This window comes from Corvus brachyrhynchos, unplaced genomic scaffold (assembly GCF_000691975.1).
Source record: "Corvus brachyrhynchos isolate BGI_N302 unplaced genomic scaffold, ASM69197v1 scaffold44, whole genome shotgun sequence".
NCBI lineage: Eukaryota > Metazoa > Chordata > Aves > Passeriformes > Corvidae > Corvus > Corvus brachyrhynchos.
The window spans coordinates 6117098-6144124 of NW_008238359.1; the positions used below are offsets into that span (position 1 = coordinate 6117098).

The 27027-nt window shown below is 38.5% G+C and overlaps 1 protein-coding gene across 1 annotated transcript in view; it reads left to right on the forward strand.

The window, feature by feature from the left end:
- Window positions 1-27027, forward strand: part of TMEM135 (transmembrane protein 135) — a 162769-nt gene that overhangs the window by 1732 nt on the left and 134010 nt on the right. The window contains exons 3-4 of the mRNA XM_017735847.1: window positions 10053-10180; window positions 15587-15679. Of these exons, the coding sequence (XP_017591336.1) occupies window positions 10053-10180; window positions 15587-15679 (221 nt within the window). The remainder of the gene's footprint in view (window positions 1-10052; window positions 10181-15586; window positions 15680-27027) is intronic.

Here is a 27027-nt window from a genome sequence, read left to right on the forward strand (position 1 = left end):
GGAACCTGGCCTGGGGTGGAAGGGGGCCTATAAAGGACATGGTGGGAGCCTGGCCTGAGGCAAGGGGGAAGACTATAGCGGGTGTTTGGGGAGGGCACAAGCGGTGCCATGGCAACGGGAGTCTGGCCTGGGGTGGTGGGGAAGGACGTAAGGCATATTAAGGAAGGGAGGCTGGTCTGGGGTGGGGGGAGAGGGTTATGGTCGGAGGCAAGGGGCAGGAGACAAGTCAAGGGACAGCCTGATCCTGGAGTGAAGGGGAAGAATAGCAAATAGTATGTTTTGGGGTGGAGTCTGGTGCTGGGGAGGAGAGGGATGATGGTGGGGCCTTTTGGTTTGAGGGCTGGAGGGTTGTCTGGTGGGGAGAACCTGGTGTTTGAGGGGCGAAAGGCATGACAGGGAGAATATGTTGTATCATCTGGCACGAGTAGGGCAGAGGAAGGGCATAGGGGGTGGTGGAATCTGGAGGCATAACACACTGTGAGAGGATTGGTGCTGGTGGGTAGGAGGGCATGGGCACAACCTGAACATCGTACTTTTGTCATCTTCCAGTACCTGTGATGCCTGAATAAAAAGCCCCAGTGTTTGCCTGGGAGGCTAGCATTGTGTCTTTGCAGCAGCAAGTGTAGTGCATGTGTGTCTTGCTGTTGGTGACACCTTGGTAATCAGTGCTTTAAGATCAAGGAGATGCCACTGCATAATGAAGCAAGACTAAAAAAATGCATTAAGGCTAAAGGAGTCTGAGTATTCAGAGAGTATCCTACAGGTGAGGTGTCTTAGTGTGAGTGTGCAGTCAGACTTGGTTATATCACCTCAGTAGCAGCTGGCGCATTTCCAGCAAATTAGGGTGTAGATAGGAGAGCTGGGATCTGTTTGCATCATCTCTGTAAACATATCCTGAAAGCCGATCTAAGCTGGAATCGCTGCAGGTGAGATCTTCCCTCTGTCCCCACCTCTGTGCTTCTCCTGTAGTGGTACTTGGGGGATTGAGGAGTGAGCTGGCCACCGAGCTGCCCCCAAGCTAACTTGACAGAAAGGAACACAAATCATTGAGTCTGCACCAGTGGTGGTGCAACAAAATTATTGAGCTATGTAATAAAGAGAAGGAAGGAGTGGGACTGACATAATTCAGTTAAGCTTCCACTGAAGGGTTTATTGAGTGAAAATTGTGACATCCTTTTATATGATAAAATAGTAACTGGTAGCAGTGTGAACCTAAGGAGTTGTCATGTCTGACAATGAACATTTTCACTCTGAACTGCCACAGACAGGAGTGGCAGCTGTTGGTGGGAGCTTACAGTAAGCTGTGTCATGAAACTAATACAGAGAAGAACATTCTCTTTTCTCCTCTTCCTTTACCCAGTACTATTTTCTTTGAATCTGTTTTCTGATCTAGTTTGCTCTGTGGGAGCATTAATACTTGTACAGCAGAGCATGGGCCTGAAGTGAGCCATGAGAGGTGTAGTGGTGATCTGTCAGGTCTGGCTAAAGATAAAGCAGCTTAAACAGTTCTGTAATTAAATCAAAATTCCCCAACAGCCAAACCCAGTCAAGAGATTTCCTGCTCATAGCTCTGTTACGGTTCACTCAGTTGTGCAGTCACGGGTTAGGGGGAAAGCTCCCACTTTTTATTTCTTTGAAAAGAAAAGCAAACCTAAAAATCCAAAATGTTTTTCTGGTCTGTTTTGCATTGTGACCACATAAACAGTTACATCTTGTCATAAACCCGAAGTGGGGTGGGAACCTTCTCAACCAATGTCTTGCTGCATTGTAAAACCTCTGCCTCAGTTTTTACACTGTCTTCTTGGCAGTTTAGTTTAGTTTCTCTTAGGTTTTTGTTGATAGTATTTAACTTGACTTGCCAGAGTAATCTAAAGCTTAGCTGCTCTAAAATCTTGCTGCTGTCTAAAGACAGAGGAAGCACTTGCCAGTCTCTGCTCCCAGACACATAACTGTACTTTTCTTTGTGTGATTCTGGACTTCATCTCTCCATGAGCTAACCTGGAAGAGGTTACTTACCCTGCTTTTAGCTGGGGTAATTTTCAGCTACAGTAATGAATTGAATTATTAAGCAGGATTTGATGAGCACCAGAGCCAGTGTAAGGTAAGGAGGAAAAGGGTGGAGTGTGGACTGCAGAGGAGGAAGCAGAAGGTTTGCACATTAAGCAGCTTGGCAGGGAAAGAACAGTCCTGAATTAAGAGAGTCATCACAAAATTAATTCTTTGCTAGACTTATGGCTGTGCTTGAAAACCTTTTATTTGTAAATGAAATACAGCAGTTGGACAGCACAGATGTTCAGACCTTTTCTGTATTCTGAGGTTCACATAAGGGGATGAACTTAAGTTATTTTGCCTTTATATTTATGTCAGTGTATGTTCAGAATGTTTCTGGTAGTACATAGGCCCTGTCCTTTGTAGGGCTCAGCAACAAAAAATGCACTTCATTTTTCTATGTCAAGCCTGTAAAATGGCTTCTGATTGAACCTCCTGTTGCCACAAGCTAATAACTAAGGAAAGGAGATGAAAGAGTTTCCTTTCACAAAAGCTTGTGAAGAAATGAATGAGAATGAATAGTTGAGAATAAATTGCCAGAGGTTGTTCTCTGAGAGAACATGTTTAGGGACAGTTACAATCCAGAGTCCAAACTCTATAACAGCTTCACCCCACATCTTTTAAATGCTTTGTTTCTCTTGTGTCAGTGGGAGACTGATGGAGCTAAATTAAGTGGTGTTAGTAAGTGAAATATTGGCTGTCATTACATAGCTGTATAGAGTCTTTGCTTTTAAGTAATGCCGTGCTCTTTGTTTAGTTGTTGTTTGTTTTTTCCCCTTCTCTTTTTAGTAATTGTGCTGGAGTATTTTTTTTAGTTGGAAAAAATATAGCCTTGAGACGCCATACTTGCACCGTCGTTATTTTTGCTTCAGTACAAATGGATTGCTTTAGTGAAAATAGATTTCACATCTAAATTGAATTGTTCCTCCCCATATGAAGTGGCTGATAGGAATGCCTGTTTTTAAGTAAGGCTGCTTGTGTTTTCACAAACCAAGTGTCCTGGTGAGCAAATCTTATGAGACCCACTTAAAAAAAAAAAGTGACTTAGCATCTCTACCTGCAGAAGAAACTCTAAACAATCTTCCATAAACATTGTAATTGTACTTTTTGAAAACCATCTGCCTTGATATCTTAAAACTTCAATGAAAAGTCCTTCCTCATAATTTGCTGTATTTTATTCCATGTATACTTTGTTTTTACACTAGTCAAAGCTAAACAAAATGTGACGGTGTCATCTTGTATTTTCAAAGCTGAAGAAGTCAGACTTCTTGAAATTCACAGAGGTGAGGAGAAGAGAATGATTCAACAGGGAAATTGCATGAAGCTGGGAATAAAAAGGCTGGAATACTGGCTTTGAGTTGTCTCAGCTTCCATTTCCCAAGATTCTGTTGATTTCACATGGGAAAAGTGCTATTTATCACATGCATTAGAGCAAAGGCCTCTATTTCCTGGGGATTTGTAAGTTTTAGACATTTGTTTGCTGATTTTGCAACATTTTGCAGTAGATAAATGTGCTTAGTCATTTTTGTGAAGTCTTTATAGTGTACCAGAGATAATCTGATCAGATAACATTTTCACCTAATTTAAATAAGGTAAAAATTGTTTGTTTGCTACATTGTAGTAACAGATCTAGAGCTCATTCTTCTAACCTTTTGCCAGTGGGATGGCAAGAGTCATTCATGCCATTTACCTTTGTGTTCTCTTAGTCTGATCATCTACTCTCTTCACCTAATTTAAGACAGGTTCCCTCCCTCACTTTCCAACCTAACTTCTGTCCTGCCCCTTTTCCTTTCAAAGACAGGTCTTCCTCTCCCCACCTACATCTTCTGTCCTTTCTCCCCAGCACCAGCTCCTTCCTACTCTGTATCTGCTGCCCTTCCTTCCTGCTGCTAAAGGGCACAGCCAGAACACAGCTTGAGCACTGGCCTGGGCTGACTCTTGGCTTACTCCTGGCTCTGACTCCAGACACCTCTCCCACAAAGATCTGCTGGCAGAGAGGAGAGGAGCAGCAGGCCTAAAGCAGTGTGAGTGCCAGCGGGTCTGTTTCAAGTGTCCTCTGAACTGAGGGATGGTTCAATCATCTCTTTAGAACAGATGTAACCAGAGTCTGCTGCTCCAGTACAGATTTTAATGATCCTCAGCACCTGCTGTATTTTATTGATTATTTTTCTTTCTTAATTTCTTCTCATACTCTTTTCATGCTCATTTCCTTACTTTTGATTCTCATTTTTGTTTCACTTCTAATATTTCTTCATACTTGTGCCATATCTGCTTCTTCCTGTGCCTAGAATAACCTTCCGGTTCTTAGATGCCAATTGCTTCTTCTCTCTCTGTGTCAGAAGGGGTTTTTTTTCTACTTTGGATTCCAGTGCTGTTGTCTTTCTGAGCCCTGTTTGACCCATCAGTATCTGTATTCTGTATCTTAATCTGCATTATTTATTCTGTAACCTCTCTAGGAATAGGACAGCATTGTATATCATACTCTCAGAGACACAAATGCTATCAGCTATTGTAAAAATATAAGCTGTTTTTTTCTTCCTGTGCAATATCAGTGGGAGGACATTGGTATGAGTACAGCATGGGCCAGGGAGCTGCAGTGGCAGCTGGCAGGTCACTTCACAGGTAAATCATTGTTTGACACCCCAAGACGCTGGAGGTAACAACAGCAAGAACAACTCTCATTGTGCTAATGAATTATTTTGAAAACTGTTACAGGTAAGACAGAATCACCAGCCAAAAGATCAAGGTGAAGTGTGAGTCTCGCATTACTTTCCTGACTGTATGCACATTGCTGTAGGATTGGGCCAGAGGTTGTTCCCAGGGATAGATGGTGCACACTGGCTGTGCTGCTGCTGCTTCAGGCTCGCTTCACATACAGCTTCCCTTGGGAAAGCTGTTTGAACTGGTCCTGAGCAAAGCTGGGAAGCCAGCTAAAAGGCACTGAAGTGGATCCTCTCTTACCCGCCAACATAGATAGAGTCGTCATGTATCATCTCTCTGAGGTGTGCAAGAAGGCTGTACTGGCCAGATTGTATTCTAAAATACTCTGGAGTTGCTGGGTATATTAAAGTGTGATTTTTTTCCTTGTTTGTGCTGTAAACCATTGTGTGTTTGGAAGTAGGGTGGGGAGACTAGGGAGGATGTTACTCTGGAATATGCTTCTGTATGCCAACTTGGGTCTCTGGGTTAGGCTGTCAGTAATCTCTCCTCTGTCAGATCCAGTACCTAGAATTACTGTGATGGTGGTGTGTGATTGCCTTCTTTTGGATATCTGTTCATCTTAGTACTGTGCAGTGTCCTGTATCTCTCTGCTGTGTTATGAATGACACGAAGGTCACTGTCTTCTTGTCTTTAGATTCTTATGGAGGCTGGCTTAAATATTACTAAAATTAGCCTAAATGTTGCTAAAGTAAGAACCTGTGACTTCTTCATTCCACGCTGTGATCATTTCGCTCTGTTCAGGTGGCTTTTGGGCCATGCTATAAAGTTCTTTCATAAATTGAAAATAAACAAAAATCGTCTTTTGCTGAGATGCTGAGAATTTAAAAAGAGTCATATAATGAATTTAGGTGAACCAAAGAATTTATACTCAAAGATGCAAGGGGTAACTAGGAGCCTGCATCACGGTAATGTTGGAAATCAGGGGAAGCCTCGGCCTTGACTGACTGAGCAAAGATCTTGGTAAAGACACTACGAATCCTGGGAACTAGCAAAAATCATTAAAGGGACTGTTTATCAAGGAATCAACCTGTTCTCTTAACTTGTTACAGCTTTAGAGTAGAGTGCAAGAATTTCAGGGTAGGAGGGCAATCCTTGAAAATTATGCTGAGTTAGACATTTTAAGGGGAATGAAATACAGTCTCCTACTCATTTCAGTAGAAGGAAAACAAATAGTAAAGATAAGTTGTCATGGAATGAGAGTGATTCCAGGCTTGAAGGTAATTTAAATGTCATTCAAAGAGTATGTGAGTGCTGTTTCTTTCTTCTTTTAGTTGGTTGGGTGATACGGAAAATTTGGAAAAATCCAAATCAAAACAAGCCAGCCCACTGATGGTGATCCTCATAGAACATCTCACACGAGACAGGGCAACTGAGAGAGCAGGAGGTGTACACTCTTCCTCAATGGAGTTATGAAATTAAACAATCTGGAAGCCAGGTTTTGTAATCAGTGAAATCAGGAAGGGATGAGCTAATTGAAGAAAAACAAATCTGAGTGTTTCAGAGGACGCATGAGAAAGAAATTGCTTATTTGAACAAGTGTCTTTCAAAACCCAAGTGTTACCTGAGGGCATTTTGAGATTCAGTTACTCCAAAGCAGTTAAAAATAATTTTTATGAAACAAAGGAATAATGTTCTTGTATAATTTGTAAAAATTTGCAAATGATTATAAAAGAACATAAAAATAATTGAATATAATTGTGAAAGAAATCTGACATCTCTTTGTAGCTCTGCCTGCCATTTGAGTAATCTGAGGTATTTTCTTAACGATTTTAAATACTGGGGATTGCTTTGCTTTTAGATTCATGTGACTTAATTTATAAAATTTTCCTTGGGTTTTTAATGACTTGCAGCATATGGATTATATAAACCATGTGCACAGTTTTATTGGTCATCTCTAAATTTGCATTTTAAAGTGCCTGAACCTGTCTGATAGTTGTGGTTATAAATGCTATTGAACTCTGCTTTCCTAAAGATTTGGCTAAGTGTCTGCATATTTCTATAAGGTTTTTTTAAAATTTTTCTTATTTTCTCTTTTTTTTCCTCTTTTTTGAAATAAAAGTTTGTTATGATGTGGTTGATTTCAGCTGGATGTCTTGAAGGAATGAGAGATGGTAGTGCTTGTTTCCATTTTCCATCAGTCAGTGTTGTATGTGTTGTCTAATTCCACTAAATTTTGATGGAGGAGTAGTCCTTAAAGTCATACACTTTGTACAAACTTAAGGTTAAGGAGGGAGGATGGAGGAGGGAGAGACAGAAATGTTCTACACATGACAACAGAGTTGGCAGAAAGCCTGTGGTTTTTTTTAGCCTGCTGCCTAACCTGTCAGACTCTACATTGGTCAGCCAATTAGTACATTCATTAAGTGAACCCATCCTTTGGGTGCAGTGCCTCTTGTGGAATCCGTAGTTCAGGGATATAGGTGAGGATTGAGGATACTGGAGGTGAATCTGAGGTTATTGTGGTCGGGTGATGAATACTTGTAGGTGTTACATGACACATCATGAAAATAATCAGGCCTGGCTGGTTCCTCAAATCATGGCAAAGCTTGGGTTTGAGTCTCGTGTTCCTTTTCCCCTGGAACACCAATAGCCTAGCTCAAATCTTGCAGTACACTATGTAGCTGTTGTTTAGGGATGGTGTTGGAATTACATATATTCTTTCCATGGTTAGGACAGAATAAATAAATTCTGATTTTTTTTCAGTTCAGTGGGGCTTAACATTTGTATATAAAGACTAAGTTAAAAAAAGAAAAAGGACTTGAGTAATGATATCCCACAAACTGAGGTATCCTGAAACTGGTGGACTGATTTTTTTATAATTACATTTTTTATGTTAAGGAGTCAAAATGCAGTTGTGTGAATTCTATAGTTAATGCTAGAAAATATTTTTTTCTGTCTGTTTCTTTATTAATACTGACCAGGCTTTTTTTTTCAATTCATCTGTTAGGATCTTCATGGAGATTATTATTTTGCCAAGGAAGTACCTGCTGGGAGTCCTGATTCCTCTTTCCATTCTTTCTGCTACTGACATCCACTGCTAAGCCTTGAGCAGTGCATTTATTATAAGAATTTGGTTTTCATCATAAAGTCTTCCCAGCTGATTTGAGTGAAGTATATCCCAGTGGCGGTGAAGAACTCCTGCATTCTGACATCAGATTTCATAATCTCTCTGCACTTTCATAATACTTTTCTGAAATGTATGGAACTGAGAGGGACAGCAGAAGGGTATCCAGAAATATCTGGTATTTTTTCCATGTAATCACACCACTGGTGGTAGAGGAGAGGAACTCTATAGTCCGCTCTTGCCTGCTTTTAGCTCTACACAACATTTAGCTTCATAGATGTCTATAAAGAAGTAAGAAAATTATCAGCTTTTATAAGCTTTTTTTTTTTTGATGGGTGTTCATGAAGCTCTATTGCTGTCATACATCTCTTTCAATTTGGGTGAGCAATTTTCTGTGGAATTGTGTGTTACTGTTTCTGGTTCTTTTCTGTTTTTCACTTGGGAGTAGGATAGTACAGAGAAGAGAAAGCAGAAATTTACATTAATATAAAACTTGCTGGAGACATTACAGAAATAAATTTTTTACTTTGATTTGACATTAATTTGTAAGATACCAGTCTTTGCGTGTTGCACTTCTGGCACTTTGGTCTGATGGAGCAAGGCTTCACACTTAGGTATAAGGGCTGTGTTCTTAAAACAAAAAAATTGTTATTTTGTTCCAGTGTTCATGTCCTTCCTACAATATGCTAGAAATAGCTGAGTGGGTAGCAACTAGTTATCCAGCATTTAGACTACATTAAGACTTTCCCTCAACAGAAAGATTATCTGGATTGCATTATTGCCTAATCCATTATGCTTAAAGCAGTCTTGACACTTGATTAAGTAATGTGTACATCTGTTATCAGAGGTCGATTCATACATGGATTTCTTCTTAATCCTTAACTCAAGCTTCATTTTGGAAACAAGATTTTGGCAGAACTTTCCCGTGGTTAGTTTTAGCAGAATCCTCATCCCATCTCTGATTCTAAAACATCTACTTGCTATTCAGTTTCAGCAGAATAGCTCCCTCTCACAACCAAGACTTTGAGAGGTGTTGGCACTATGGATTTGACAGGATGCCTTTCTTTCTTCTTATCAGCACCAGCAATATGAAGCTCAGTCTGTTTGGAACTTCTCTAAGCATTGACCAAAAACTCCTGCCAGTTTTGAGGCTCCTGGGGGATCAGTGCAGATAAAGATAATAATGCTATTAGAATGAAAAAATAATAGAATCTGTCTCATGGTGCACTCAAAATAGAGTTTCATGGAGTTGTAGGAGTACAAAGGCTGAAGGGATTGGGAGGCCCTGAGATTGCTCAAGGAATTTTCTTGTTAAGTTTCAAGGGTCTCCAGTGATGGAGAGTCCACAATCACATTGGGCAACCTGCTCCAATATTCAGCCACCCTCAAATGAAAATTTTTCTTTGTTAGGTCTAAGCAGAGTTTCTTATACTTGAGCTTGTCTGTTGCCTCTTGTCTTAGCCCTGGGTACGTCTGAGACAGGCCTTGTTTTCTACATCTTCCCATTAGCTAATTGCAGAATTTCTGTAGACAAAAAAAAGTTTGGGGACCTTTTGTGTTTGAGTCATTAAATAAGCTATTCTTTGTAATACATGGGACGTACATTAAATTGACCAAAAAGAATGTTTATTTTGTAGATTGAGACTCTTTTCTGCCATAGACAGTTGTTTAGATAATATACCAATTCTATAAAATACATCAGGAATGTGTTGTTCTTCCAGGAGATGGTGAACATTTTTTGAGGACTTGCAGTAATTTAACTGTAGTAGAAAACTTTTAAAAATACATCACCACTTCACAGACACTGTGTAAGGCCTTTATTTGGATTACTTCAGTGATATTCTGAACATCATTATGTGATTGTCCAACTGTCTTGAAGACAAAACTCGGTAGATATATTGCATCTTAAAAGTTTTGATATCTGGCAGATGATGTTTCTGACAATTATGGCCAAAGGTAACCAGGTAATAAAATTCCTCTTCTTCTTCCCATTTCAGATTGCTTGATGTATTTCCTGGTATAAATATTGTAACGGCTGGAACAAGTTCAAAGGAAACCTTTGTGGTATTGATCATAAAGTTTAAGATGCTTTGTTTTACTACTTAAATGGGCATGTCTCATTTTCCATTTTTCTTTTTATTATTCTTTACGACGTGCAAAAAAGTGCCTAACTGAATTAAAGTTTGTCCCCCATTCTTTTTCTTCCCTTCTCCCTCAGATTGCAGCTATTCTCAGGAAACGAAAACTTGACTATTATTTGTACAAACTGCTACCTGAGGTCTTGCAGTCAACTTCCTTTCTGACAGCAAATGGGACGTTGTATATTGCTTGCTTTTGCATTCTAAGGTTGGTATACTATCCTAAAAATGAAACATAGTAAAGCTACTTTTTGTGCAGCTTTTCAATTTGTATAATCATTTGTTTCTTTTTGTAATAGGCTTGTTTGTAATGTTTTGGAGTAAGAAAAGCTACAGCAATCATCTTGATTTCTGATCTTACCATTTGAATATGAAACTTTGCTTTTTAAAGTTATTTTATTCTCATTTTTGTAATCTTTTAAATGAGTAAACAAGTCAAGGTATCAACTTTGCTTCTTTTTCTCTGTTTTACTGATTCAAAATACGTTGTTGCAGGAAATTCAAATAGATTCTAGGGGGGAATTAAAAAGGCCTACTCTTTCCTTCCTAGAAATAATTGATGTAATTTGATATTGGTTTCTATTTTCCTGATGCAGAGGCTGTGATAACTTTTAATTATCCTGAACTTTATCCAGCCATCCAAGTTTGTACTTTCTTTATGGTCATAAATGAAGGAAATCCCAGCACAGCTTCTGGGATTCTGTAAAATACAGACTTCCTCTGAAAAATGAGCATAAAGGGCACTTCTGTATTCTGTTTCCAGCATATATTTCCAGTAACTATCAGGATAGTTAAAAATTAAAAGTTGCTGTTTATTAATATGATTATGCATTTATTCTAAGAGATGTTACACATAGACAAGTAAAGCCTACAGTAGCTATGAGTGTTTGAAAGTTAACTGACAGCACACTCGACAGCCCCTCTAAAAGATAAACCCATTATGCCCTACTTCTAAATCTATTTAGAAGCCTCTAAACTTTCCTTCAAAGCTGAAGGAGAAGGCAGAAAAGAAGAGGAACTGGCTGAGGAGCCATGGAATGCTTTTCAAGTAAATCACTTTCAAAGTTCAAAGTGAATCTATAAGTAATGAGCTCTAAAGAATATGATGTTTTCTAGCAATCTAGGTTGTATTAATATCGATTTCTTTATTCCTCTGAACTATAGATGCCCTTCCTTATTCTGCCATGTATTTGCCTGTAAATCTGCAGTTCTTTACCCCGGTGCTGTAGTTAAATGTTATTCTCTAAATTAAGCTGGTATGGTTTTAAGTTTTATGGTTTTCAGCAGTTCCCGTTACAGAGGATATTAGCCATCTAGCAGATCTGTGCCTGTACTAGTTACTGAAGCAGGTAAGGGATGAGTGTCTTGCTCTGAAGCCAGTTGGTATGGCATCACTTTCACCTACGTGGAGCATAGCTGTCTAAAGCTGTTCTGATCTCTGGAACAGCATGGCCAGATGCAGACTGGGTAATGGAAATGCTGCCTAGTCCAGGTGCCCTCCGAGTCTCCTTGAAGCATTGTTTGGGTTTACCTAGGTGAGAACCATGCAGAGGATGATTCCAATGATTAAACGTGACAAGGCATACATGTAGGTGCTTAAGCCGTGCTGCACAGTTACCAGCCAGCATCTTGGGAGGTGTACATGCTTCTTCTCTTACAAAGAGATGCCCATGAGGAATAAACAGCTGCAGCAGAATCCTTGCTGGCAGAGTCTCTGCACACTGCCCACCACCTGCAGTTGCAGGACTTGCAACTTAAAAGTTGTTGGCTAGAGTGCTGATTGAAACTGGTGAACTGAAATCACTAACAGAGGCAGAACAAGCTTTTAAGGCAGCCATGGGAATGGTGCCTGTTGAAGTACATGAATGTCCAATTATAATGAGAATTTTGCAGCTGTTCTGTACAAAATGAAATTCAGAGCCTTAGCAGTTAAGTGACTAGGATATATAAGAGCTATTAAATGACGTTTCAGAAAACAATGGATAACATGATTATCAGAGAAGAAATGTATACTTTGAAGAATGAGTACATACCTGGTGATGATGCACTTGGTGCTTTTACATGAATTCCCAAGTGCCTTTGACTAGAGTGCCTGCCAGGATTCTTCAAGAAGAAAGGTCCTCTGTATTCCAGGAATTAGTAAATGATTAGTAAGCAGTTAATATATATGAAACAAAACAAGGCATAAATAATTTGTTTTCATAGTAGAAAGAGATGACCACTGAAGTTCCTGCTATGTCCTTTGTTTTGGATATACCTAAGGAATCTGGAAAAGGAGCTCAAGACTAGTATGAGAGATTGTATAAGATTATTTAGGGTCCAGAAATCTAAAACTGACTCCCATCCATTTCAGAAAGATCTGTTGATTAAAATCACTTGGGAAATTTGATAGAAAAAAGTGCAGAGTAATGCATTGGGAAGGAAAGAAAGCAGCTCTGTCCTTACTGAGGGATGGGCTTTAAACCAGCTGTGATTAATCAGGAAGGTGTTTGAAGATCATCATGGGTAGGTTATTTGAACAAGTCACTTCAGCACTTGAATATGGTCGAGGACCCGAATGAGTGTTGTTTGGAGAAAAAATGAGAACACACCGGGAAGCTGAATGAATACATGACACCTTTACATGAGTACTGTATGCCTTTTTAAGCGTTTCTCTTAAGATCATAGTGTTGAAAAGTCATTCAGTTGAAATGTACTTAATATCTTACATTTAATATACTTGTCTTGCAGCTTGAGACAAGCTTGTTTCTCTCACCTGCTCTTGGGTGGTTGATGGAGGATGCAAATGTGAGACTTAATTTCTTTATTTTTGACCAATTCGTGTCTTTTTTTAATAGTTTTTTTTTTTAATGTTTTGACTGAAGTTGTATTATTTGAATTTATTGCTGTGTGATACAGTGTACTTCCTTCAGTAGCCCGAGAGTAATGGTATGTGATTATCCCCACCAGAATGTGATTTGGTGTTGTACATTTTGAACCATCAAGGAAGTACCAGTATCTCTGTTTCTGCATAACTGGCCCGGGTATTTCTGGACTTGATTTGCAGCCATGGAAAGAGATTGTCCGAGACTGTGAAGACCTAGATGCTCTCTGTCTGGTTCTAGATAGTGATGAGAGATTGGATGAGAGACTTGTGCAGTAGGATATATGCTGCAGTTTTTGTATCTGTTTTTGATTGAAAGGTATATTATAGCAGCAGCAGTAACTCAGAAGCAGAATTGCCCTGCAAGCCCCATGCAGTTGATTGCTCTTACCCTCTTGGAGTTTTAGACCTAAGCAATGGATTGAAGGGTTTATAGCTGGACATATTAACTCATATATGGTAGTTTCTTCCTTTCAGCTAGGAAAAGCTACCAAATTTGAAACTGATGCAGATATTCTCAAGGATGTAAAACTTTAGGCAAGAATGTGGAATTAAAATAATTTCAGGCATTGTTTAAAACTTTCATCATTTCACAGGTGGGTAAAATTTAAAAACTACCTAAATCCGGTGTCAGCAATGACTTAGGCAGTGGATAGATCTTCTTGTTTTAGAAGGATTGCCAAGATAACTTGACTGACTTTTTTTTAGCTCCTATTTTTTTGGTGTGGTGAATTAGGGTCTGTGTACAAGCTGCTCTGTTGGCAGAGCAGTGAGGGTGATGATCTCTGTCACGGATGTGTGACAGTCCAGCTGGGGGTTGTAATCTCTTCTGCTGGTGACATCCAAAAGACTTCATCTGTCTGGGCTTCAGATGGAAGTGCTGGGTTCCTGTGTTGACACGCATTGCATCTGTTAATGAAAGGTGTGATTTTTAGGTTTATGGTTTAATTACTTGTAAAACCTCACAAAGACATGGTTCTCTTAGTCTAGCAACTAGAGTAATTAAGTTTATCCATGTACAGCTTGTACATTGAGGAATTAGATGCATGACCTGAAAGAACTCCTAGTTCTTATTCCAATTTCTATCCACAGAACATGTGAAAATAACCATGCAAATAATAACAAAATCTAATTTTCATTTACTTTAGGAGAAGTTTAAATGTTTCAGTTAGTGACTGTACATTTTTATTTCCACTAGACTTTATTATGTAAAATGTGTTACTGTTGTTTCTGAAATCTTGTCAAACCAAACATGCAAGCATTTGTAAAAGGATTCTGAACCATGCCAAAAGAACAAATTACTGTTTCTTTCCCACAGAAAAGGCATTTGTTCTGTTACTTAACAGGTGTGTCTGGTAAGATGTGTTCATACTTATTAAGATGCTTAAAATGACTTCTCTGAAACTTCATACAGTAATTACTTTCCGAGAGAGTCGTAATAATGAACTTTAGCTCCTGCAGCATTTGGCATTGTCATCCTGAGAAATTATCCTTTTGCAGCCGTGGGAATGAGCAGTGTGTGTAATTGCCATTACATCACTTGCTGCTGATACACTGGCTCTCTTTTCACTTACGAACATAAGCTGGCATTGCTCGCTGGTAATGTTATTTTTGCAGGAGTATGAAATGAGGCTGCTTATGCCTTTGACAGCAAGAATGAAAGTGAGCTAATCAGATGGTGTTGATTAATTATCTTTGTTCTCTCTTCTGTGTTGTCAGCATGAAATTTTATCTAAGAAAATGTCCTCTTCTACCCTGTATGTGTTTGCCATTTTGTTTGTTTATTTTGTTTGCTGTGTTTTTAGAAGGATAGACTCCATTGTAACGTTTTGTTTTCCCACCGATAGTGCTTGTCAGCTGAGCAGCATTGGTATAATTGAAGTATGTTTATTATCATGCTACCAAATGTCACGACTCTCTGACTCTTGTTTGACTTTGTGATCAGCCTGTGTAAGTTTGAAGGTGCAGGTCTCCTGAGCAGACCAAACATGGTGGGTGACACTGTGTCTGACATGCAGTTTGATTTTCTTCCTTTAATAGTGACCAATTTATAGAAAGATTTTCTTAGATATTGTCAGTTGTGTAACTCTTTTTCTTCAACTCTTTTTGTTGAAAGAATTTTGATAGTTGAAATTGTGTGGACTCTAAAAGAAATCCAGATCTAGCTGCAAAAAATGAGAGCTTTCCCGGCTTAATAGGACTGGGAATTCACTGTTGCTTCCACTTGTAATGTACAGACTGATTCCTTGGCTTACTGTAAATGTGTATTTTCCTGTTTTTAGCATCAGTGGGTTGTCTGGAGCGTGGCATATATTATAATGATTTGATTTGATTTCTGTCTTACCTGATTGCATTCCACAAGGCAGATCTTCCTGAAGATGTATTTGGACAAGTAGCAAAGAGATGAGTGGCTATAAGATCTTTTAGAAGATTTTTCTGTAATTAGTATCAGCATCTTTTCAAAAGTATATCTTGAAAACTCTGCTTTCCTGGAAGAAAAGTAGCCATTTAAATGAAATGAATACATTATTGAAGTGTTTCAGGTGTTTAATGTTTGTGAAGCACTTTGGGAGCTCTTCTTGAGAATTATCCAACTGTAAAAATATAATGATTACTGTTTATTAGTAAGTACAGATTAATGTGAGAAGGCAAAATTAATAAATCATTTGTAATTTTATAAAACAGATAAAATGTGGTGTGGTTCATTAATGTTCTGTTTGCATGTAATACGTGTACAAATTACTTTTTCAGGAAGATACTTGGAAAATTCTACTTCTGGTCCCCTGGCTTTGGTGCAGCTTTACCTGCTTCTTACATGGCTATTCTCATTGAAAGGAAAAGCAGGTAGGGTTTGTGTTTATGGATTTTCAGCTTAATATAGTAATGTTTCTTGTTTTGGTCATTTGATGATTGACATTTGACAATTCAGTGGTTTTATTTCAGAGTGCAAGAAATAATAGTTCATTTGAAATAGTGTCTTTTGCAACCTTGAGTTTAAATCTAGAAAGCTACAGTGAAAAAACACTTTACAAACATTGAGTTTCATGTTTGTGGTTTGTCTTGTTTAATGGACAGTTGGTTTGCTCAGGATTGCCTGATAAAGCTGGGTTGCTTAGGGCTTCCTAATGAAACTATGGTTTTATTCTTGTTTGCTTTTTAAAATATTATTTGAGCAATGTTTGCAATTAGTCACAGAGAGGGAGAGTGCTGATGACTTGAGTTAACAACATGACATTAGTTAAGATAGAAGAGTCATAGGATGTTGTGGAGAAAACTGTGGATGAGCTGAAATAATTCAAATTGGATGAAATATAATGGTACAGAAGGCAAAGCCTTTCACTTAAGGAGAGGTGCTGAAGTTCAGCTGTAAGTTCATTATGAAAGCATGAAGCGAGGGAAAGAAATCTCTGAGTAATCCAGGGATAGCCCAAGGCTGCCATTTGTAATGTGGCCACAGGAAGATGGCAGGTGAAATCCTGGCTCATAAGGTTTTATTGTTTGAAATTCAACTTACATTGGTATCTTGTATAAACAGTGGCAGTTATAATACTTCCTTAATTTACTATGGAGTGAGATGCTTTAGTCATCTAGTTAGTAGGTTTAATTTAAAGAAGAGAAAGTGACAGAAGGGTAAGGTAAGGGGTTACTCTTTTTAAAAAGATGATGAAGGAGGTATTAGAGGTGGTGTGAATGCACTTTTGATTACTGTGAATATCTGAAACTTCCTTAAGCCATCATTTAAAAGTAATGGCAAATATATATTGTTATGTTGTTGACTCACTGTCAGGTCCCATTCCTGAACTTCAGCTGTGGAGTAAGCAAATCCCATGCCAAGTTTTATGTATGTCAAAGTTCTGTCCTTTTAAAAGAATGCATTTTTGAAGATCTAGGATGTGTAAGAGCTTCTGGAAATGTGGGAGCACTTCTAAATCACTTTCTTTAATGTAACTATAGAAAATAATTGTAATCAAGTTACCAAATAAGTTAATTATCTTTTTAATGTCGTCTCCAGCTGACTGATTTTCATCTTACTGTAATTACTTTATAAGAAGTTGGATACATTTTAGTAGAACTTTGTCTAGTTACTTAGGCACCAACACTGCTGTTGGCATCAGAGTTTCATTTTGGGGTGAGAGCAAATGCATTTTCTCCCTTTGATCAGTGATAACACCAGCTTAACTTTTCCTACAGACTTGTTACAATGTGAGGCTTTTCCGTGCCAGACTCCCAATATTTCTAGATAACATTAAAGAGGAAGAAGTCAGGCTGGTTGTCAATCTGTGAACTTCTTGTAGCTTTCAGAGTATTTGTGAGTGGAGAGTTGAAAGTGTTTATGAGTCCAAAGCCTTACAATGGTTTTTTTATAACAGCAAAACAACTATGAGAAAGTTGCAAAGCTACACTTGTTAAGAGTAACAAAAAGAGTAGGCAAACAAATTTTATATTAAATGGGTTTTTCTAGACTTCTTAGTGGCAATGTGTGAAAGCTCTGACATGTTAACAGGATTCTGTTTAGCATCTGAAATTTGAAAGGAATGGAACTTGAAATAGAGGTATGTGGACATGACAAAAGTAGATTGGTGCAGCATGTATGCAGTGAATAATGCTGGAATACTTATTTCCTGGAGGGTTATTCCCCTTTCTGTCAGAATACCTGATGTGTGACCTAAGATATTTTGCCTAAAAGTTCACATTATGTTGGATCAGTTAAAGGAAAGAAGGAAGTGTTGGTATTGGAGTACAATGTGTATGGAAATGGGGGGTCATTGTTCTTAATGAAAAAAATTGTTAAAGGATGTCAGAAGGTATTTGAAGGTTAAGGGTTTTTTTTAAATACAAAGTTGTGTGGTATGTTCTCAGATGGCAACTATGTATAATGTGCAAAATGCTGCTACTGACAGTGAAATACGACTTTCTGATTTCACATCTGTTTGCCTGTTAGTTTCTGTTACAGGCAAAATCAAATTTTAATAGATTCATAGTCCCTTAGGAAACTGACGTTTCACATGGAGACACAGGGGCATTTTCAGTTATCTGCTGAGCAGCTTAGAACAAATTGTAGTGAAAAATCAGTGAGGTGGGAAAAAGTCCTGATTTGAGTTCATAAACATATCTTTAGCCCTTCAAATTGCTACTAGCAGCTGGCAGCAACATTGAACTTAATCACTTAATCTCTTCCCAAGTGGATACCCTATTTTAAGTACCTCACTGGCATTTGCTTGCACAGCATCCCTGTCAGTCCTGAACTTGGGAACAGCAGGCTTATAAATCAGATTTTCTTCCAAGTGTTGCTGTTCACGTGTGCCAGCTTTGTACTGTGTAGTTCTTATGGAAGAATGGGAAAAAGAGATGGATAGCTTGGCTAGGTGCATTATAATCCTGAGGAGGAACATGTTTTCTAATGTGTTACAGAATTAGTTTGATTGTAGTTTCTTTCTGTGTAATATATAATTACAGATTTGCACAGCACTGGCAATGAGGAGGGGAGATGACATTGCATAGAAACTTCAAACAGACTCATGAAATGATCTGCACTATATTATGCTCTTACAGGTCTATAAAGATATTAATGGCACATTAATATATCCATGTGTGTTCTATTTGGTGACTATAAAATATGGTTGTCCTGTCTATGAAAACTAGTTAATCAGGATTTGTGGAAAGGGCCAAGGAATAAAAACACTTCTTAACTTTTTTGTATATGTATCCATAAATGTTCTGATTGCAAACATGTATTCTATGCCTTTTGTTCCTTACTCCAGTGGGAGGAACTCAGAATTTTTCCCTTTTTCTGGTGCTCTCAAGCTTTGTGGATTGCCTCTTAGAATTAGGAAGAAGCATCTTTACTGGCTCTAATTTGTTTTAATTGCCAACATTTTAGTCATACTGTATGTATATATTGTCATAATAGCTATGGCTATATGACAATAAGTAAGCAAGCTTCTAGTAGGTACCCTTGCACGATTATACTTAAAAGAATATGAAGTTCTTTGCAGTTTCACCTGTTTTACATCTTCTATTAAAGGAAAATGTGCAATTGTTTTGTCACTGAATTCAGTTTTGTAGTGCTAGACATTAAAAGCTGTGCTAATGTCTCCTCAAAAATAGAGAGATGACTCAGTTCCATTAATTTCATTGAACTTCCTTAGGAAACCATTGCATTCTTTTTATTAACCTTTGTATGGAGTTGTTTAACCATACAATCCTTGTTGGCTCCTACAGGTGTTGCTTCCAACTGGTGATAAGAAGCAATTTTATTTATAATTTTGAAAAAAGAATATTTTGCTTATGTCTTTTGGCTTGTGTTTGTAATTCCAAGTTACAGTCTCCTGTCGTTTCTTTCAACATCTGTTAAATGTTATCACCAAGAATTGAACATATAGTAAGGAGGAGATACGCAGCTTGGGCTGAAAGACATGGCGCTGCCTTGTTCTAGAAGTACTGAGACTGTTAGAAACAAGGAAGTAACTGAATATACTTGTTAAAATTATTGTGAATCAAGCTGTTGAAATGTGATCTGAGACTTGGCTGAAGCCAGCCTGTTACTGGAAATGTGATTAGATCAGCTGTACCTTCCTGACTTCTAAGACAAAGAAGTCTCATAGCTTGGTGGAGAGCCTGTATTTAAGACCTCTGTGATTACTTTCTAGGAAAAAATTGTTTTCTCTCAAGTGTTTTGTAACTGTGCTGGTGTTTCAAAACCACTTAAGTTGTGTTTTGCTAGTAGCTGAATGGCAAACTTAATTTTATTGGACTCTTGCTCAAGAAACCATGTATTAATGAATTTCAAGAACTATAAAGCTTTAAGAGGGGACACAATTCCAGTTTTAATGAAATTAATTGTCTTGCTGCCTGGCTGTTTTTTTTTTTTTTTTACCCCTGCCTTTTGTAGCTAATTAAGCCAGAGAAGTTTTAACTACAGCCACCTAAAATTTCTGTGTCAGCTGTGAAGGGACACTTTTGGGGCTGCCCCTTAGGCTGCATTAATGTTTACATACTGGCTGTTAACATTATAGCGGCGCCTGTCTCGTCACTACAGTTATGATTCTGTCACTGATGGTATTATAAAACTTGAGATTTAGGGCTTTTATAATTTGGTTGTAAAATCTTGCTCTGGGCAACTATTTGTAATATGTTTCTAGTTGAAAACTTTGGGTGTTTTTCATAAAAAATATTCAATGTACTGGACTCTTAGAAAAATGTTTAAAGCACATGCATTTAAAAAGTGAAACAGTGCAACAGTGGATGTTACAGAGGACATCAATATATATGCACATATATTTTATGTTCTTGGAAACAAAAGTATTACTATGCATTGCTTGGAAAAGTGACAGAAACATTTGTGTAAAAACAATGTGGAATTTTTAGACTGTATGTTTGTTCTGATTAAACATTCAGGGCTGTTAGGATTATTTGCTTGCCATAAATACCATTAGTCTAAACACGTTATAAAGGAGGAATATGGCAGCACAATAGTGGTAAAAAGTATACACTGTAAAGAAATGCATCAATTTTGTAAGTTTGTTCATTCAAATACAAATTTGTTGGTATATATTTCTTTATAGTAGTGTGGTATATTTAGACTCGAGGTGACAATTTCCTTTCTCAAAAATGTCTTATGGTTATTCAGTTTGACATTATATTTTAGGGAAACAGATAAATTGCCAGTATGGTGGGGTGAGTAATCAAAACAAGTGAACAAACTCTTTTAACACAGCAAGTGTTTTTGCAAGCTTTAGTCGTACTTGCTACAGTTAAGAAATTGAGAAAGCAAGCTATACTGTGGGATGATTTTTTGCGTATTCTTTGCATTGTAGTGAAAAAACTCTCAAATTTGGATCACTGACATGAGTATTTTGTGGTGTAATCTGGTACGGAGAGCTAGCTGGGGAACAAATTATTTTGGAATTGTACTCCTCTAGACTGATTATTGCTGTGAAATACAGAGCCAGGCTGTAGAAGTTACTGGGAAAGCTTTTTGTTTCTAAATCAAAATATGTTAAATTCCATTGTACTTCAGCAACTGCCTTGGTGAGAGCCAGTGTTTGAGGATTTACGTTTTTATAGTAACAGTGCATAAACACTTGAACATGTTTTGCTGCATGCTTTGAGGGCTGCTACTGTGCTGTAGTTACAGAACCATCTCATAAAATGTTTTGGGTTGGAAGGGACCTAAAAGCTCATCTAGTTCCAACACCCCTGCCATGGGCAGGGACACCTTCCACAAAAACAGATTGCTTTAGCAGTTATCAGAAGGGAAAACTGATCATTCAAGGTTGGGAGTGCAGAAGTCAATCTAGAAGATGCTGTGATGGTGGCAACATTGTGAATGACAGGTAGCTCAGGATAGGCAGCTCTTGGGAGTATTTTTCATGGAAAAAACTGCGATAAGCTGGTATATTATGCTAGAAGGATTGATGCTCTCTCTAAGATATATCCCTGGCAGTCATAACTTTGTTGATATATTCAGAGAGTTTTCTGTTTGTCTTGCTAGTATTGCATCATGTGTTAATCCTAGAAACAGTTTCTGGAGTTTTTTTAAACTGTTCAGTTAATTCAATATTAATAAAGTCAGTTTTTAAGAACTGTCTTTTCTAAGCACAAGAGCAGGTCATTCCAGTGTGTTCTAAGTCAAGCAAGTAGGCCAGAAGACCAGTTTGGCTGAACAGCAAACTCCTTGTGGAGCTCAAGAGGAAAAAGAAACTGTGTGATCTCTGGAAGTGAGGTCAGGCATCACAGGAAGAGTGCAGAGCTGTGGTTTGCATATGCAGAAGATTTGAATGGCCAAAAACTCAATTAGAGTTGAAACTGGTCAGTGCTGTATCTGACAACAGGGGAGGGCTTTTTAAAGTAGATTAATAGCAAGGGGAAGTCTAAAGAAAACACATTGATACTTGTTGAAGGTGGTCACCTGACTAATACAGATGTAGAAAGAGCAGAGGCTGTTTTTGCTTCCATCTTTAATAGCACTGATAGGCCTTGGACTGCTCAATTCTTTGATTTGGAGGACCACATGGTCAGTACAATCCATTTGCAGACACTGAAATTGTAAGGAACCAGCTGTATCAGCTGGATGTTCATGGGGCCTGGTGGGATTCACACCGGAGTTCTGAAGGAGCTGTTGTGTGTTGCTGCAGACCTGTTGGTCTAACCTCAGTTCCTGGAAACATTCTAAAGATTACTTTGGGTAATATTGAAAGGCGTTTAAAGAAACAACATGATCACCAGGCACAGTTAACATGGGTTCACAAAGAGAAAGTCCTGTTTAACTTATTTGATGTCCTTCTGTGACCAGGTCATCCATGTAGTGGATGAAGGGAAGACTGTCATTCAAATCATAGCCATATTGTGAAGCTGTCCTGTGTGACGGAGAAGGATGTCCTCTGTGGGTTATAGAAAGATGCTGTGTGACTGGCACTTGGTTTATTATGGGAGAAAGATCTTCTCTCTCATATGGTGTTCTTAATTACTCCTCTAGTAAGTCTGTCCTTCATTCCTGCCCTTTACTCCTTGTAATTCTGTGTATGCACATAAGATGCAGGTATAATCCTTATACTTCTGGATAAAGGAAGTGGTTACAGTCAACACTTGGGCTTTCCTAACTGTCTGAAATGTGTGTTTCTATTTCATACCAGTCATTTCTTTCCAATCAGTTGTGTGATTCACCATTCTGTGTCTGAGTTACAGTCTAGAAAACTGTCTTAAACTAGATTTCATCCGCTAGAGATGGCAAAAGTTTGGCAAGGACAATTTTGTACTTGTGTACAGAGTAAGAAGGTTTATGGGGAATCAGTGACTACAGTTACACACATCTGTAGTCAGTCAGTCCAGGTTATAAACTAATCAGGATTCTGAAAAACTCTACTGTGTCTGCATAAGTATTCAGCAACCAAGTTGAAGATTCAGGCTGCAGCATTTGAGTGCTGGAAAAATTTGGTTAAGCTTTCTCGTGTGGCAATTGAAGTCTTGCACAAGATGAAGAGCAGGAGAGGAGCTACAGCTTTATAGTTGACAGTCCCTTTTCTGGGATAACACAGGCAGACAAAATAAGAATATTGGGAGATCCTGTGTGAAATATATGCCTGTGATTCTGGAGATGCTGCAGAATGAGTTGCAGCATCTGGTTGAGTCTATAGAGACTTGGTTTATTTTCTCTCTGTGTTGTTAGGGTCAGGGCTGAGATGGATCTTGCAGAACTATTTGGTTGCAATTGCTCAGTGGTCTCCAGATTTCTGAGTTTCAGAGGGATTTACCAGCTTAGGCACAGCACCAGCCATGTGGCTGCTTCATGAATGTAAAGGCATCTCGGGCAGCACCCATTAAACTCTGGCCTTACTCTATCAGTGCACGTGGGGCCAGCCTGGGTGAGCAAAGGGCAGTGCTAAGGTCAAGCAGCAAGCTCTGATAGATCCCAGGTGACTGTGCAGATACCTTCCTCTCTTCCTGCATGGCTCCATGAATAATTGAGACTTGATTATAGTTAAAGTTTAATTTTTAAAAATTATTTCAAGGACCACTTTTGGCAAATCTGTTTCTGAAACGTTCACTTTGTAGGCTGAAAACAAGTAAAAATGATTTAGTCATCTGCATAGTAGTATAATTTTGTATTCTGTTTTTCATCATTAAGCATAAAAAACCCACTAAAATCCCTTGTAAAACTTACAGTCCTGTTGAAATGCTGACAGATAAAATGTTAAAATTCAGACTGCTGCTGACCACTGGACTATTCTGCAAGTCTGACTTGGATTCAAGTGGCACAAACGCTGGATTAATTACTCTGTCCTGTCTGCTCAGCACTAGCATCCAGGACACAGTCATTTGGACTTCCTTGGCTTAAGCAAACACTTAATACATCTTCTGTGTCTGAATGCGTGTGTGTAACATGCAGCTCCCAGAGGGGGAATAATAAATACTCTGCTAGTATAGAATAAACTTCAGATGCTGCTTAGATGAGCTGGCTTGAGTGCTGACATTTATCTGGCAAGATAACATCCATGCCTAGCATGCCTCTGGTGCAATGGCTGGAAGTCTTGGAGGGAACTTTTCAGTGCTGTGTTCCTCAGGTCTGCTTGGAGGATATTGTTTTTAGACACTACAGATGAGAGCAGTTGAAGTATTTGTTTCCATGCGAGCCGCACTTAGAAGCCCTCTGTAAATGAAGTGGCTCTTTCCTGGAGCCTCATTGTTCCCAAGGAACTAAGGTCGTTGCTAGCTCCTGCAGCAGGAAAAGTGTGAAGGTAGAGACTTAGAATGGTAATGATTTGCTATATTTAATCACGCACAGTTTTTCTGTGGCAAAGATTACAGCAGTATACTTAGGTCATACATCTTACTTCCCCTTCCTGCCCTCTCCCCTCCACGTCCTGGGACAGAAAATGGCATGTTTTTATTTCCTCTGGTAAGGAAATAAAACACTGTGTGTCATAGTGTTTCTTGTAATCTGATGGCCTCCACTCCAGATTGAATCTTTTTTGATAAAGTAACTGTATGCTGTTAAAACCTTGTCCTAAAGACAGTCTGTCTAAGAAGCAGAAACAGTGTCCATAGCTTTAAGGCAAGAAACAGGTCTCATGAATTTGGGCCAGTACTTGTCATCACAATCCAGACTGCTCCAGCTTTGGTGAAAGACTGAAACAGTATGGGCTGCCTGGTAGTACAGCATAATTTGGTCTATGTGAAGGAATTTGTATGGGCTCCATCTTGCTGCTTCAGTGATGTGTTTTTCCTTTTAAGCTCTTCAGTGTCTGTTACTCATTCCTCATGATCAACGGACTGAGGAACTAGCAAAAGTGTTCTAATATCAACCATTGGCAGTTTGAATGTTTGAGCTTAATGCCAGAAAATAATAGGTTCAAACTGGACTTGGCAATAGCTTATTTCTGTCTTTGGTAGGTGAAATATCTCATTAACATCTGTCTGTAGTATCTGGCACAGTTCATCATCCAGTACTGATGTCCTGCCAGAAACTGGCTTCTTAGTCAATGGGGATGTATTGAAATGACATTCAGTCAAACTTTTAGTATGGTTTGTCTCCCTTTCTAGAGAAGGTTCACATTGATTTCTGTCACTGCTGTTCCTTGGGACCCCTTGTGGGACCCCCATTATAGATGCAGGCACACTCTAAATAGCATTAATCTGTCTTCTGAGTGATTAAATGAATATTTCCTAACTGGATTTAAAGTCTGTTTTTAATATGACTTAATAGGCTGTCATTAGAGGGTCTAAAGGGGAGGTAAAAAAGCAAATGTCGCTGTATGTTGACAAGTCTAACTCCACACACTACTTCCCTTGGAAGTGCTAGTCTGCTGTTGCTGAATACAAGGGTATTTAGAAGTTAGTCACACCATGTGAAAAGCTGCAGTAGTTCCCTGTTTGAGTTGGATTGATTTGTCAAATGAGCTCTTCTTTTTTTTACATATTGCTTCAGGTGCTTTGTAAACTGTAATTCAATCCCAAATGTAACATTAAAACATTATGAGTCTAAAGAGAAAATTAGTTCTAAACATGCAAACGCTACAATAGCTATTAGTGTGACAGACTAGAAAAAAAGTATCCGGCTGCTGAAGTCTTTTGAAATAGATGAAGTAACTGATGATTTGAGTGGCTTATCAAAAAACTTGTGTTGTGGAATGGGCTTTCTCAAACTGGGCGCAGAATATGAGTTGGAGAGGGAAGGCCAGCTGTTCCAAGGGGCTTCTTGGGAAGCCTCTGGAACTGCTTCTTGCTGAGCTGCTGTAAGATGGGTTTGGGATGTGGAGGTAGGGTGTGGTCGAAGTGCTCTTAATTTGAGAAGCCTAGAGGGTAGAGGTTGAGGAGAACAGGTCAAATACTGGATAAATTTCCATGGGGATTGGGACAGCCCCAAGCTGTCAGCTGAAGGAGTAACCTTATATGACAAATTTTCTCTCCTTCCTGCCTTCTCACTCTTAAAATACACTGAGTATATGTCCAAGGCCCGTGAATACTGGACATATTTTCAGCTCTGAATTTTTTCCATGCCCTGTTCTGCTCTTCCTAGTTTTTATTAACAGTTTTGTCCATAGTGTCCTATTTTGCTTTGGAGTGGTAGTGATTGCCAACAGAATACATTGAAACAATGACCTGCTGCTGCTGGGAGTCTCCAAAACAGTATGCTTGCTCAAAAGTATTTGCTTTTGTGCCCTGTGCTCCTGCCTTTCCAGACAGAGTGGCCAAGCAGCCCATGCCCAGAAAGAACTGAGTGTTTTCTTTGTGATTGACTGAGCTGATTAAAAACAGTTCTGTGTTACTATCAACAGCCCAAAGAAATTGTTTTTTGAGGCCTTACTTAACACTAGATAGACCTTCTTTACCAAGAATGTGAATAATTTAAAAAATCCCTGGAAATCCTTCATTTCTTTTCCTGAGGTTTGATTAATTTGTTTTTCTTCTGCTATCTCCCAGTCAGTCATTCTATAATACTAATAAGCTTTTTGGAATCTTTTTATCTCTTCACGGAATCTTGTGAGGTTAAATCATACTTTAATTAAGAGGTTTTTTCCCCTCTGTAGGTCAGCATTTGTTTTTGCTCTGTAGATGCCATAGAGAAACTGGGAGAGAAGGAAGAGGGAGGGAATGGTGAAAGAAAATCGGTATAAAATAGACTATAAAGGAGTTTAAAAAAATTGAACTATAGATGTTATCTTGTGTTGCACTAGCTGAAAACTCTGTAAGAATTATTGGTACTAATTTAACTGGAAAATATTACTGTAGATATATTTTATTTTTGGCTTCTCTCCCTTTCCAGTTTTCTCATACCCTTTCTTTGGCGTGTGTTCAAATCACAGAACATGTTGAGTTTATTTTATTTCCTTTTAAGAACAACAAATTCTGAATATTTGCATAAAACCATTTTTCTTAACATGTAACGTGCTCCAAGCAAGAATTACTGATTTGCAGTTTTGAGCAATTTCAGTTTCTCCAGCCTGCAAAGTGTCCATTTCCGACTTTAAACAACCCAAAATATTGAAATAGGAAATTCGTTTAAAGAGGCAGTGGGTCATGAGTCCTTAAACTGTATATTTTTGATATGAAGTTCTGAACATTATTTTTGTGCTAAAGACTTGGTATTGGTCTTTACTAAGCTAAAAAGTTACCATGTTCTTTTTTGGAAAACTTACTGCTTAGGTCTGTTTTCATAATTTTCTGCATTATTTTGAAAGCTTGTCTGTTCC